Genomic DNA, 13,579 nt, shown 5'->3' on the forward strand with positions numbered 1-13,579 from the left:
TCTATTGATTCATTGTGATTATGCAACGTTTAACCATAGGGGTGAGGCTGAATGTAACTGAGCATGTTTCTACTTGTTTATTTTTTATCCCAGCTTGTTGTTTATCTGAAGGGTTACAAACTTTGCTCGCTGCTTTCTTTACTCACATCTTCCAAACTTTGAGCCAATATCAATCTTTATGCTTTCCATCTCTCTGTCCTCACTCGTCTGTATTTCCACCCTGCCTGCAACCCCGAAATAAACCCAAACAGAATTATCAAAGGAGCTATGGATTAGGCACTAAATGCTGGGTGTGCTGAATAGAGAGCTTTGAAGTCTGTAGGGCTTTGAGGCGTAAATGTCACCACTGGAATCTAAGTCTAATTTTCACTCCTTCATCAGCCTATGGCCTTGTGTCCCCTGTCCCTCCCGAACATCAGGTATGCAGGTTTCAGTAGTTTATACACCCGTCTGCTCCATTTCATATTCCTTCTATACTGTTTTTTGGCAGGGGTAGGGATCAGGCAGTAGTGTGAAGGTAAATATGATGGATTATTTCAGTGATGCAACACTAGAGCCCAAAGATAAATGAGTGACTAAAAGCAGGGAGGTTGTCTGTGATTAAATGAAAGACCTGTCCACTACAGATGTGGGGGTCACAGATAAGCAAAGGAAGTGCCAAGGTCCTGTTTACTTGGACAAAGAGGAAAAGGAAGCCCGCAGAGTTTCCAGAAGCTATGAATGGATACAGAAGGCAGGATATGGAAACAAAAGGGATGTATTTTACCAACTAAGCGGGCTGGTAACCTCTGTAAAGCCTCCATAAACTGTTACGTTGGAGAAATGAGACAAAATATATCTTGGGTTGGAGGAAATGGGACTTTTGCAATAAATGGTGGGTATCATTGTTTCGCAATAATGCTTTCAGACTTTGAGGGAGGTTTAGAGTAAAGTAAGTGAAAAGATGGGGAGAGATGATGGTGCCTGGTGTAACCAGGTTCCTCCTTTCCATGATGCATTGCACTGAATGAACTATTCCTCATTTCCATAAGCCCAGCAAGGCTGGTTAATAAGTGATTGGTATTCTGCTCCTGGCCTGGCCCGGCTCTTCGATAAGCCTTCCACGCACACAGCCAGAACCCTCAGCATGATCTCATTTCCTGTCTCCCCACCACCACAAACAAACGCCGTCAAAGGCACAATTGTTCTGCTTCTGTGAGCATTGTTGGTGGAACTGCTGTTTTTTTTCTCAGTAGTTCACACAAAACCAGAATGCCCGTGCACACAAACCCGTGCAGCTCTGTATGCCGAGGGTGTCTGTAAGAGTTCACCCCATACATTGTGTCACACACGCTCACAAACACACAGTGACAGAGACATAGATGCACACAGCATAACCCGCCTGTGGAGTAGCGATAACTGGGACTAAACAAAGGCCCTTTAATGTCAGTGTAAGCCTTTGTCCTGGAGGGGGCTTTGTGAGTATGAATGTGTGCGCATCTGTATGTCTTTGTGTTTACACATGAGCTATGTGTGAATACTGTATATGTTTGTATTTGTATTTTGTTGTTTGTTTTTTTGGGGGGGGGGGGTGAAACTTTGAGAAAACTCAGATAACGTGACACTGAACTCAAGAACTGAAGAGAAGACTTTGTCCTCTAAGGGTTCCATTGCAATTTTCTACTACTGTAAATAATCGAGCCCAACCCCCCCTCCTTTTTCTTTTTAGTGAGGAAAATCATAGATCTGTTGACGATAATCAATAATAAAGCTCTGGAAGTCCAGACAAGAAAAATGATGGCTCCCAGATGTTTTTTAAGTCTGCAGAAGCACAGAGTTGATTTAACAGCAGGAAGACAGAAAATGAAAGCTAGCTTGATAGTTTAGCAGGCCCGGGTGAAGACTGGATAGTGCATTTGGCAGTCAGGGCACGGTATCCGTCCTTCTCCCCTGTCTGGCTGTACTGAGTGTAGTTCCTGGCAGAGTCGATGGCCCTGTACCCTTCTGATAACTCACCCGCTTGGCTGTTCATTGTCTCTACATTCCAGTGGCTGAAAATGGAGGTCGCTTTTTTGTAAAAGCATATCAACATCCATGAAAAGAGTGTCAAACCCTCACTGCAGACCAGGGAGCAAAGCGAGCCATCCACTACAATTAAAATGCTGAGCTTTATTCTGTTACTGAGTAAATGTGGCTTCACTCTTTACAGCAGTGTTACATTTCAAATTGCAAAGTTTAAATATGATAGGTGGCTGCTTTGTTGAAATGCTCGCGTAGTCACGTCACAGCAAAAAAACTGAGGTGTACTGCCAGCTTAACATATATATGTATTTTTGAAACTTACAGGAAGAAACGTGAAGTGTGCAAGCAATATATGGACATGCGAGACAAAGCCAGACGAGGCACGTGGCGTTTAAATAGCTGTGCAGAGTGCTCGCTGGGTTTTCTGCTTTTCCACCAGTCTTACTCAGCTGTACACAGGAACCCCAGCAACACAATAGAGACAGCACCACCGCAAGAGGGCCCGGGGCCATAACAATCCGCACACTTCTTTTATCTGCAAGGACCCGTCAGATGGAGTTGAGTAGTTAGCTTGTCTACCTGCACAGTGTGAAAAATACGAGAATGCGCTGGTGCTGGCCTTTCTTACTCATAATCATTTCCCAAGTAGTGGTAAAACAAGATGTGGCATCATCTCTAACTTTTTCCTTTCTTTATTTCTTCCTGCTTTCCTCCTTCGTGTCACTGCTCTCTGACAAACACAGCATAATCATGTTCACATTGTACACATCTGCCGTAAAAAGGTGAGTGGTTCGACTAGTTGCCACCTCAGAGTTTTAATCAGATATTCTCCTACCCCCTTCTATAATCCGATGATTTAAGCTTGGTGTGTAATATATATGTATTTAATATATTCACGGTGAATAAATCTGTCAGTTTTGGGACTGATGGGTTATATTGTAGGTTTTAAGGCCAATGGGAGCTGTCACATGTCATATCTGCACAGAAATCTACATATACATTTAGATTTTTTTTTCTTTCTCTTTAACCTTGTATTTGCTAATTTGATAGCAAGCATTTTTCAAATATGTCACCACTGTTGTTAGCAGAGTGTAACACACATCACTGTAGCTTGAGTTTAGTGGGTTAGAAACTGTGTGTTTGTGTGGTATGTGTAGGAGTACCACAGTACTCAGGGTTCACCCTCGTCTGCAGCGGGAGCTGTGATGCAGACAGACGGCTCTCTCTTCTGTGCTTCTCGAGGCTGTGCATGCATGTGTGTGTTTACGTACAAGTCAGAAGCAGGCCACCATACCTCGTTGGTGGCTGACCTGCGAGGACAGGTGTCCTTACATCCTTCAGCTGGCACACACACAAATGTAGCCCCTGTGCCAGTTTCCTGCATTCGAGTTAACCAAACAGACAGTTGCCTTGTGACAGAGAAAAGCACGCTTGCAGCCTGTGTAGCAGCACGCCATGATTGTCTGTGGGAGACTCGAGTCACAGGGTGTGTCTTTCCTGTTAGAGACAGGCCAGGGATGCAGGCAAAACCCACCGACAGGGACTAGAAAAACAAAAGGCCCGGAGTTTTCGATTGTCCTCAGTAGCATTTATGTTGTTTAGGGGAAATACTGGCAACATCACATTAAATTTGTAATCCCTCTGTAATTAAATGTGACTCCTCTGATAGCCTTTTGGATTTTGCAGAGGCACTGGTGCGGTGGCGTGCGTAAGCAGATGTGACTGCGTTTTAAGAATTTAATGCTGTGGTGTCACAGCTCATTGCGACAGCCCAAGAGACGAATAGTTGTGCTTCTGATTGTCAAGGAAAGCTTTCCGCTATGGCAGTGAGCATTTTCAGGTAGAAAAAGAAGGGGGGAGGGGGCATCTCTTACCCGTCATGCTCTCCACCAGCCGTTGCATACGTTATTGAAACCTGGGTGGTTTGTTTACCTTTTTATACATCACTGTGCTCCTCCTTACCCTCTGTTTTTGTTCTGGCTGAAAATTGATTTGGATTATTCCAACATGTTTTCTCTTTATCCTGTTGGAAACCAGTTTCATGTCAAGAGGATTATGTTGGCAAATTTGTTTCCTTGTGGTACAAAGCTCCACAGCCACTCACCAGTGAAAGGGGGGCCATGATAATAAAATTGTGTCAAAACGCACTGCCATACTTCACAACCCCTAGCACACTTTCCACCTCAATTTCCCTTGTTCCTTTTCCACCATGCCCACCCAGACTACACCCTGTGTAGTTAATATTCTATTTTTTGTTTGAGATCATTTTGACATCTATTGGGGCAAGCCAACCTCACTGTCGTCTGTGATCGTGCTCTCATTGTGGTGAAGGGACAAAAAATACAACCAGTGCAGCTATTTTAGCACAGTTTCCAGTCAAATAGGTGGGAAAAAACTGGAAAAAAAAGAGGAACTGTGTCTGCTGGTTACCAACATTTAGCAGACAGCAGATTGTTTGTGTCAGACAAGGGGAAAAAATCTATTTTGGGTTAAGCATGGCCTGGTACATCACAGAAAACACATGATGGACGGCACCTGCACGCGTACTCGCTTAAGTGAAGTGGACATTACACTGCATAGGGAACTGGCAGGGTGGGGTCAGTTTAATATCCTGTCAGACTGATATGGACTTTTGTGTTCTCGGACACAAATCCTCCAGTGTTGTTGTCGAGAAAAGTTCAGGTCTGTAGTGCAGGTGTGAAAATGGCTCCTGAAAGGCTGAAAGAGGGTAGTTTTGGCTGTGCGTGTAGTCTTTGTAGCAGAGGCTTGATATCCAACAAAGCTGAGGTCGTGCTTTTTGAAAGCTCATGGAAACTGCTTATTGCTTATGAAGGGTTTCTCTGAGGTAAATAAAATGTAAATTTTTCTGTCTTTTATGTGTCTGTATATAGACTCACAAGGTTTTCTCTCTCTCTCTATCTGCAGTATAACTTTGTGGGGAGAATCCTTGGCCCGCGGGGACTCACAGCCAAACAGTTGGAAGCAGAAACGGGATGCAAAATCATGGTGCGAGGAAAAAGCTCCATGAGAGACAAAAAGAAGGTAAGATCATCAGTGGCAGTGTGCCTGGTATATACAAGAGGAAAACTCATATTTTTTTAATTTTCACACAATATTGCGAAAGTTTCTGGGCCAGTGGTCACACAAAAAGCTTCCCTCTGGTCTTGAAGAAACATGAAGCAGACACGTGCTTAGCTAATGCCCAGTGGCTGCATCCTGATATCTGATAGTGCTGTTTGCAAAACGCTGCGCAGTGGAAAGTATTGAAGCCAGTAGTAAACCAGTCGGCCAAGGCCAGGAGCAGCCACTATTTCTGGATATACCGAGCTGACTTTGGAGACATATAAGGTCTCTACATATCCACAAAGGACTGAAGTTATGCAAAACAATGCCACCTTTTGCATTATTTTATTTACAAACTGTGCTCTTTAGGTAAATAAAATGAAATGATGTGAAACATTTTGAGCCCACAGTCATAAAAGACCTGGAGTATTGATGTTGTCTCTCTGTGCGAGTGACGTGGACACGATTACTCCAACGAGACGACGTAGGATTTTCAAATTGATATACCATAGGTGTGTGTCCTAAAAATCTCAGACGCGGTCAAAGTCAGATGCCAAGTTTGGGATTGTGTTATGATAGGAATTTCAGCAAAGTATGGCTGACAACAAGACAACAGCAACAAAAATGCACCCTGAAGGAAGATTTCAAGTCTGTCAGATCAGGTTTAGTGATGCCCTTAAAATAAGAATACTTTATTAATCCCTGAGGAAATTGTGTGGAAGTTAATATAAGGACAAATTGACAGTTTTATGATGTGGTGTTTCAATTAACTGTGCAAATTTTGCCCATCTGCCTCAAAGCCTCCTATAAAGGCTGCTTTTGACTGTATTTAATTAACTCATTATTTATATCTCATTTTTAAATTTTCCTTTTCTTTGTGTTCCCAATTGCTCATCATCATATCGGTGACTCTTTAGGTACACCTTGCTAGTACCAGATCAAGCCCGCTTTTGCTTCAGTAACAAGGCACTTTTACCCAGAGAACTGCCTCTCACTTTGTATTTTGTCTTTTTCTGAACAAATTTCTGTAAACACTAGAGATTGCTATGTGGGGAAATTCCACAGATCAACAGTAGATCAACAGTTTCTGAAATACTCACACCAGCCTGTCTTGACAACAGCAAACATTCCAGTTTCAAAGTCACTTAAATCACCTTTCTTCCCCATTCTGGTGCTCAGTTTGAACTTCACCATGTTGTCTTGACCCAACTAAATATTTTGAGCTGCTGCCATGTGATTGGCTGGTTAGATATTTGGCTTAACAAGCAGTTATACGGGTGTACTTAAAAAAAGTGACCAGTCCATTGACACAGTGTGATGAAAGCAGCTGTAATTTAACAGTTACAGAAATGTCTTTTGTCCATGTCCAAATACTTACCTTTCTCCTACATAAAAACAAAAAAGTCCAACAGTTACAAAATAGTCCAATAGATCATACAGATTCCAGCTGAGTCATATGTTAGAGGATCCAGTTTGCTGCAGGCCCAGTGTTTTTGCTCCACTTTCTTTTTTTTCCTCTTTTTTTATGGCTTCTTTCATTTGTATTTTAATTTCTATCTTTCCTTCTCATTTCCATTTGAGTAAGTTCATTATCACAGAACAAGATGGAGATGCTCAGCTGCGGCGTCTTCTTTGGAATTAGATCCCGAAGTTGTTTAATGGGACCAAGCATGCTCACACATGTACCAGCCCACACATCCTTTTGGTTTAGCTCATTACGTGAATCCATGATTGCCTCCCTTATTTCTTACTGTGTTAAAAGTTAATGACGTGTGCCAGTTTGTTTTGTGTGTGTGTGTGATGCTGTGATGGGACTTGTCAAGGCAAATATTACACACATAAGCGAGCAGGATCATTTCTCCACTTGATATTTAGAAATTAAATGATCTCACGTTCAAAATGCTTCATAAATGGTCCTGAATACTGTGTATACATAGAAAATCTAAGTAAATGAGGAAAAGGGTTTTGTTTCCTCCCCCAAATCCATTATAGTTTTTTTTTTTTTTTTTTTTTAATTTCATTTCTCTCTTTTTTCCCTTGTATTGTGCTATGATTTTAACGTACACCCATGTAGGGCTACAAAAAAATCATTATTTGAGAGGATTACTTATCGAGACTAAAAACATTATACATTTGTGGAATTTAAAAATGTTTAACTGTGATTTCCTTGAACTTTAAATTTAATTAAACTGAACAACAAATAAGTGAATGGAAAAGAAATTAGGTGGTAGGGTTACAGGATTGTTTTGATGGAAGTTGAGCTCACTAGTCTCCACTTCAGGAGTTTGCTGGTATAGTTTCACCTTTGTTGAGGAAAAGGCATTTGCTGGACTCATAAAAAGAGACAAAACCAGAACACCATTACAAAATTGATTGCAGCACAATAATTCCCTATCTCGATTATCTTTCTTTAAACAAAATTATAACTGAAGATTTAATTACATTAATCACTCAACACTCCACTAATGTTGTTTTGTTTTTTTTCCCCCATTAATGTTGCGTTACAATGCGTAATGAGGAAAACGCCTAATAATGTGACTGTTTTTGGATCCATAAATCATAATAGATACTATGAGATTTGTTTACAGGACCCCAAAAGCTTTGAAGCGTCTCATGGCTGTGGCTCAGCTGCAAATAAAGCTGCGTGAGGAGCTCCCAGTCACTGCATTCTCAACCTCAGTATTTTCAGCTTGATGCCCCGTGGCAGAAGAGGATGCCACGGCAGCAGCTTAGCCAGTGTGTTTATTCAGGATCCATTAGCAGCAGCATTTTTATGCTCTCAATAATTCAGCTGGTTACTCCCTCTTGGGTCGCACTGCCTGACAGAGAGTCAGTTCACTGGAGCTATGGAATGGGAAAGAGAAGTGAAGAACAATAGTGAGAGAAGAAAAGCAGAAAATAAAATAAGAGGGAAAGAAGCAGGTGAAGAGAAAAATAGGGTAGACGGATGGATGACGAGTGATGGAGATTTTTGTAATCCTGAACATCTAATCACACCAGATTATAATTATTTGTTGTGTATTTATATAACAACACATATCATGTTTTGTTTTAGGCTGCCTGACACAAATTTACTTTGCATTGCAGTCTTCTTTTGTTTGCTGTAGTATTTTGTGTGCAAATTAAAAACTGTAGTCATTTAATTGTTTCCAAGCACAGTATTTAAGCATAGTTAACAAATGTCTTTTGTCTAATGGTGCAGCATTGGGTTATTTAGAATAGAATATCTGAAGTAGAAATTGAAACATGTTGGACAAGATGGAAAAATAAAGTGATTTTCATGAATTTTCCCTAGAACAGCTGCATTTCTTGCCCCTGAGTAGTAATCGAGTGCAAAGCGTTCTTTCTTAAATGTTAATTTTTTTTAACAGAAGGAAAAAAACACTAGAGAAAAATCTGTTTTGTGCCTCTGACCGAGTCACCATCGACATTTCCTCAGGACTGAGGCAAGATATTTGTGTAATGACACACTCTTTGTCAAATGAGTTGCAGCACGGCCTGTGATGTAACGATTGCAGGCCTGCAATCCGTAGTGTTGACGCTAAAATGATGTTGGGCAGCTATAATGGACAGAGCCCAGCAGAAGTATTTTTAACATTTATGGTTTGGCATGGTAGGCAAATACAGAATATGAAAATAGTGAACTTACTACAAATGTCTGTGTGTATGTGCAGGCATCTGAAATCCAGCTTAGGCTGAGACAGGGGAGTCTAACACATGAAAATAACTTGTGAGGTCTCTATAAGAGTGACTGGTACACGTAGATTTTTGCAACATCTCTTAATAGAGAAGTATGGTTGGAAAGATGAAAGATTTTCTGACACATTTGAGTAATTATTTTTCTGACAGCTAAAAAGGACTCTCTTTGCAGCCATATTCCAATCAGATTTTCACCTGACGTGGCAGCTTTGGTCTCTATTTTCCACTCCCGCAGTCGCGCTTAATGCAAAACAGCAGCAAGAACAACTGCAATTAAATTACAGGTACGCTGTATCGACCGCTGCACAGGCAGAAAAGGGATTTCCCTTCCCTTTTGCAAAACCAATTCCCTAATTCTATTTTGGCTGCTACATGGTGAAATTACGTAGATGGCTGTTTTATTTAGAGTCGCACTAAATGTCCTTTCAGACTTGCACTTGAAAAATGTTCTCTATCAAGTGAATTTGCTTTGATTTGTTGTTTTTGCTGATTGTCCCAAAACATAATGGCTAAAACTGTGCTATCAGCACGGTCACTGATGGAATAGAATCGGACTCCAATTTGAGCCATCAGCTTGTGCCAGCCCATAGACAGAGTCACACTACAGCTCCTGCATTTATTGCTTAAGAGTTAATATGTGACATTGGCAGTCAATACACTGAATTCCATTAGCCTGCTGGCTCTGCAGCAGACCTACTTGTTTTGTTTACATTTTAATTTATTTTTTTTTAGCTCCTCATCTTTGGATGCACTTCGATAGAGCCACAATAGCTTCTTTGTACTTAAGTCTTCAGAGTCCAGGTGTTACTTTAGTTGCCTTGGAGTTTTTCCTCTGCAAATAGCTTTAGGAGGTTAAAAGGTGACTGTCATAGAAAAGGACTAAGGCGGTTATTTAGTGTTGTACATTTCTAAATTATATATAAAATCCAATTTAATTTGTGAACATTAATATTTGATTGTGGAAGAAGCACAGGCTGCCAGGCTGATTACACACCAGAAAAGCTGGTAGACATCGGGGCTGCGCCTCGGTTAACTTGGCACCATCCAACCGCAAAAGGGCACACTGTGAGAATAGCAGAGTATACATGCAGGTATTACGGCTTCATGCTTTCAGTGCACATATGCTGGTGCATGGAGAGAGAAAGCAGTGAATAATTTAGTCTATCTTAATTAGTTAATATTAATGGCTGGTTATTAGCAATGTTTACCTTAAGCTGAACAACTTAAGGGAAACAATGTCGAGTCAAAATATCTGCCTGGTTCTTTTCTCTCATTTTATATTTATAGCTCTAACTCTTTCAAGCTGTTTTTATGTTTTTGAATTTATACTTAATCACTGTAATGACCAACTGTTAACAATAGTTTAGTAACATTAGTTTAGTTGTTGTAGCTAATGGATAAAATACACCCTAAAAACAATATGTCCCATTGCTTAGAGCCTGTGGGGTCACTTGAGGCCTGGTTTGCAATACACTGACTGAAACCGAATACCTAATGGACACAAAGTGTCGCACAAAGTCACTTTGACTTTAAAATGAAATCAACATCCATATGGTATTGATGGCTGAGAGAATGATTTGTACTCCCTGCAATCTGAAAAGCCTTATTTGTAACGGAGTTGTGTTGCAGGCTGTTTTTGGTCTGTTTTGAGCACCCTTAATGTGATTGGCATTGAGCAGAGGGTGCAGCTACACTTGCCGTATTACCCAGTAATTCATGTCTTTGTTTCTCTGTGATAGGTGGCTATGTCCTTTAGCCACAAAGATTTAAAGGTGACCTGTTTAGTAATGTCATGTTCAATCTGTCATTTTTGATCTTGTTTATTGATAGGTTGAGTTTTTTAACCACTGTCATCTACATTTTGGGGGTGGATATGTTGGTTTTCTGTGTTTATTCTGTAATCTGGCTCATTTTCATTTAATATGTAGTTATATCTTTTCCCCTCAGTGCTTACTGTTCTTCTCCAGCGTTGCTTATCTTCTCTTGTCCTTCCATGTCCTTGCAGCTCTCTGCTGCACCTGTTTGGCCTGCTTGCATTCAGCCTCAGTTGTTCTGACCTTAGTTGGGAAATCCTTTAGGATCAAAGGCAAATGGGCCGTTCAGAGTAGCAAAGGCAGAGTTGAAACAGTAGCTAGACTGTCAAATACCAACAAAATAACAATAAAATTGTGGCGCCGCATGGCCAAAGATCCTTTTGAGTGTACCTGACTGTAAAGAATAACTACTCGGATCATGAAATAAGTTTAAAAAGCCTACGCTGAATCATGATTTTTAGGACAACCAAAAAAGGGATCGTCAGAAATATCAGTGCTGTATTTTTGTAACCTTTTAACATGTGGTGAGAATTGAGGCCTTAAGTTTTCTGAGAGGTGTGAAATGCAACGGGCTAACAGGTGCTGCACAGACGTTGGAAGTCGGGCAACATAACTGACTAGCAGCCTTTCCCCTTGATCCTGTTCTTAGATGGTGTTTATAGATGCAATCCCCGTGCTATTTTTTCATGCTACGTGCTTTGCCAAAATCCATTGCCCTCCGGTACGTGGTTATTGCAGTGGCATTTGATGTTGGCCAGCGTGGACATTGTCTTCAAAGGCCTTCCCAATATTCCTGGTAGGTCTCCTCTTACCTCCCCCTCCAGCCTTCCTCCTGTTTGTCATGCTGTCACATTCTCTCAGAGGCACACAGGCACACAGTGACCTTGTTCTCAGGCAGTCATGCTGGTGTGAGATGTGTGGGTGTACGCCCCCCCCCCCCCCCCCCAAAAGATATATTTGAATAAAATCCTTACCAAATCTGAATCTGTCCGAGCTTTGGTGGTCACACTTTGCACACATATGCGCACGAGCATGTGACCGACTAATCTTTTTTTGGTTCCAACTTGAGCAGGAGTCTGTCAGTGTAAATACTTGTCAGCCATGTGTTTTCATACTGTGTCCTGCATACAGTGGCAGCCCTTGTGGCCTTTCTGTCTTGTCCCCTCCAGAAAGTGCTGAGTCACGTTCCAGTCCCCATGTCCCCTAATAGGCCATAAGCAAACAGCCATGGTGAAATAATGGCCTGACTGCTGAAAACTAGCCCCCCAACAACCCTCCCACCCACACCCATGTGTGGAAAAGGGGAAAACGAGAGTGGAATATTGAACTTTCTTGTGTGTGTGTTTGTGTGTGTGTCTGTGTGTGTGTTGTAAAGAGCAGTGCCATGGCAACAGCTCTCTGTGGAGTAGAAAGCAGGTGGGTGGCACTCAGCTCAAGCTCTTAGTACTGTGCGTGCATGCGATCGTGCGTGCGTGCTCCACCTCACTTTTAGGTGCTCGTTGAGTATATTGAAATCATGTCAGGTGGACCCCATGCAGAGCACTGCAATGCATTGTTTGTAATTAGACATCCTTGCAGCAGTTCGCCTACTACTCAGAAATGAGCCGTGATCTGGAGTTGAGGTGGTTTGTATGGGCGGGAGTAAACGATACAGTATTTATGAACAACAGCAGGAGAGTATGCAGCTGACTCCTCGAGACTCTGACCTCCTTTGGAAAAACATTTCTGATTTTACAATGCAGTCAGATTCATTTTCACTTTACACGTTTTGTCTTCACGAACTGAAACATTTGAGCATTATTATCCCTTTTTTCCCTTTTTGGTGCTATAATGTGGTGTCACACATCAAAATCTGAGGTTGTATCTTTTTCAGACAACCTAGACCTCAACTCCTCACCTCAAGGGGAAGTAGTCTGCTTTCAAACCACTGGCTTTCATGGTTGTACGCTGACATGTGATCCAACCTCAAAAGCTTTTTAGAGCGCTCTCAGTGTCTGCTCGCTAGATTTACTGTCAGCCGGGCAACAAGAAGAGGGAGGAAAGTAGCTATGCTAAATTGAAAATTGATCCCATTTTTTATTTTTTTTGCTGCAAATGTAGGATTTTTTTGTCTGTACATATATCCCATTTTACCTTTTTCACACGACTTGGGTATGACTGGGCTTTTCATGGAGGCAACTGAAAACATAAAGCTTCTCTAAACTTCAGTCTGCCAAATTTCAATTTTGAGCCTGCTTCCTATTTAACTGTGTTGAAAGGCTATCTAGTAGTGATGGCTGGTTTTGAATACAACCCATTTTTTCCTTTTAGATGCTGCTATTGCTACAGTTTGGGACCCTGAGAGTGCTGTGCTGCTGCCTTTGTAGGAAGGAAAACGACTCCTTCATTGAACCTTTGTTGCCCTTACAGTGTATGTCAAAATGTGTCAGAGGCAGATGCACACATGTACTTTCACATACTCTGAGCCCTAGCTATGTTATAATTTTATTCCAACAAGTGAAGTTGCTGCGGTTTATAAAAAAAAAAAAAAAAAAAAAAATCCCCATCCATCTCTCTCTGATCCATCCATCTTTCACTGATATTAATTGCTGCAGGGCTAGCTGTCATCTTTGTCTCTGCGAAGCGAGGGATCTATTAAAGAAGGGTGTCCTTTCAAAGTTAAAGCTAAATAGCTGACTAAAGGGCCGGCCCTGTCATCCCGCCTCTCTTCACAGGGCCCCGTCGTCCTCTGTGTATGCCTGCCTCTCGCCTCCACTTTCTCTGATATGCCGTGTTACTGCACTGGTACTCTAACACACCCACACTGTCACATTCACTCACCGTCTCTCTCGCTCTTCCTATTTCTCTGTCCAGGAGGAGCAGAACAGAGGGAAGCCGAACTGGGAACACCTAAATGAAGACCTTCATGTCCTCATCACAGTGGAAGACACACAGGCTAGAGCAGAGATCAAGATGAGGAGAGCAGTGGAGGAGGTCAAGAAGCTCCTTGTACCTGCAGTAAG

The 13,579-nt window shown here is 41.7% G+C and overlaps 1 protein-coding gene and 1 long non-coding RNA gene across 6 annotated transcripts in view; one reads left to right on the forward strand and one right to left on the reverse strand.

The window, feature by feature from the left end:
* The window catches only part of LOC120739805, a 27,453-nt gene extending 23,361 nt beyond the window's left edge, over nt 1-4,092 (reverse strand). The window contains exon 1 of the long non-coding RNA XR_005697285.1: nt 3,949-4,092. This is a non-coding gene — a long non-coding RNA (uncharacterized LOC120739805). The remainder of the gene's footprint in view (nt 1-3,948) is intronic.
* qkia (QKI, KH domain containing, RNA binding a) overlaps nt 1-13,579 on the forward strand; it is a 76,778-nt gene that overhangs the window by 37,678 nt on the left and 25,521 nt on the right. For all 5 annotated transcript variants that reach the window (XM_040041692.1, XM_040041693.1, XM_040041695.1 and 2 more), the window contains exons 3-4: nt 4,927-5,043; nt 13,431-13,574. In XM_040041692.1, the coding sequence (XP_039897626.1) occupies nt 4,927-5,043; nt 13,431-13,574 (261 nt within the window). The remainder of the gene's footprint in view (nt 1-4,926; nt 5,044-13,430; nt 13,575-13,579) is intronic.

This window comes from Simochromis diagramma, unplaced genomic scaffold (assembly GCF_900408965.1).
Source record: "Simochromis diagramma unplaced genomic scaffold, fSimDia1.1 OVJJ01000304.1, whole genome shotgun sequence".
Classification (NCBI taxonomy): Eukaryota; Metazoa; Chordata; class Actinopteri; order Cichliformes; family Cichlidae; genus Simochromis; species Simochromis diagramma.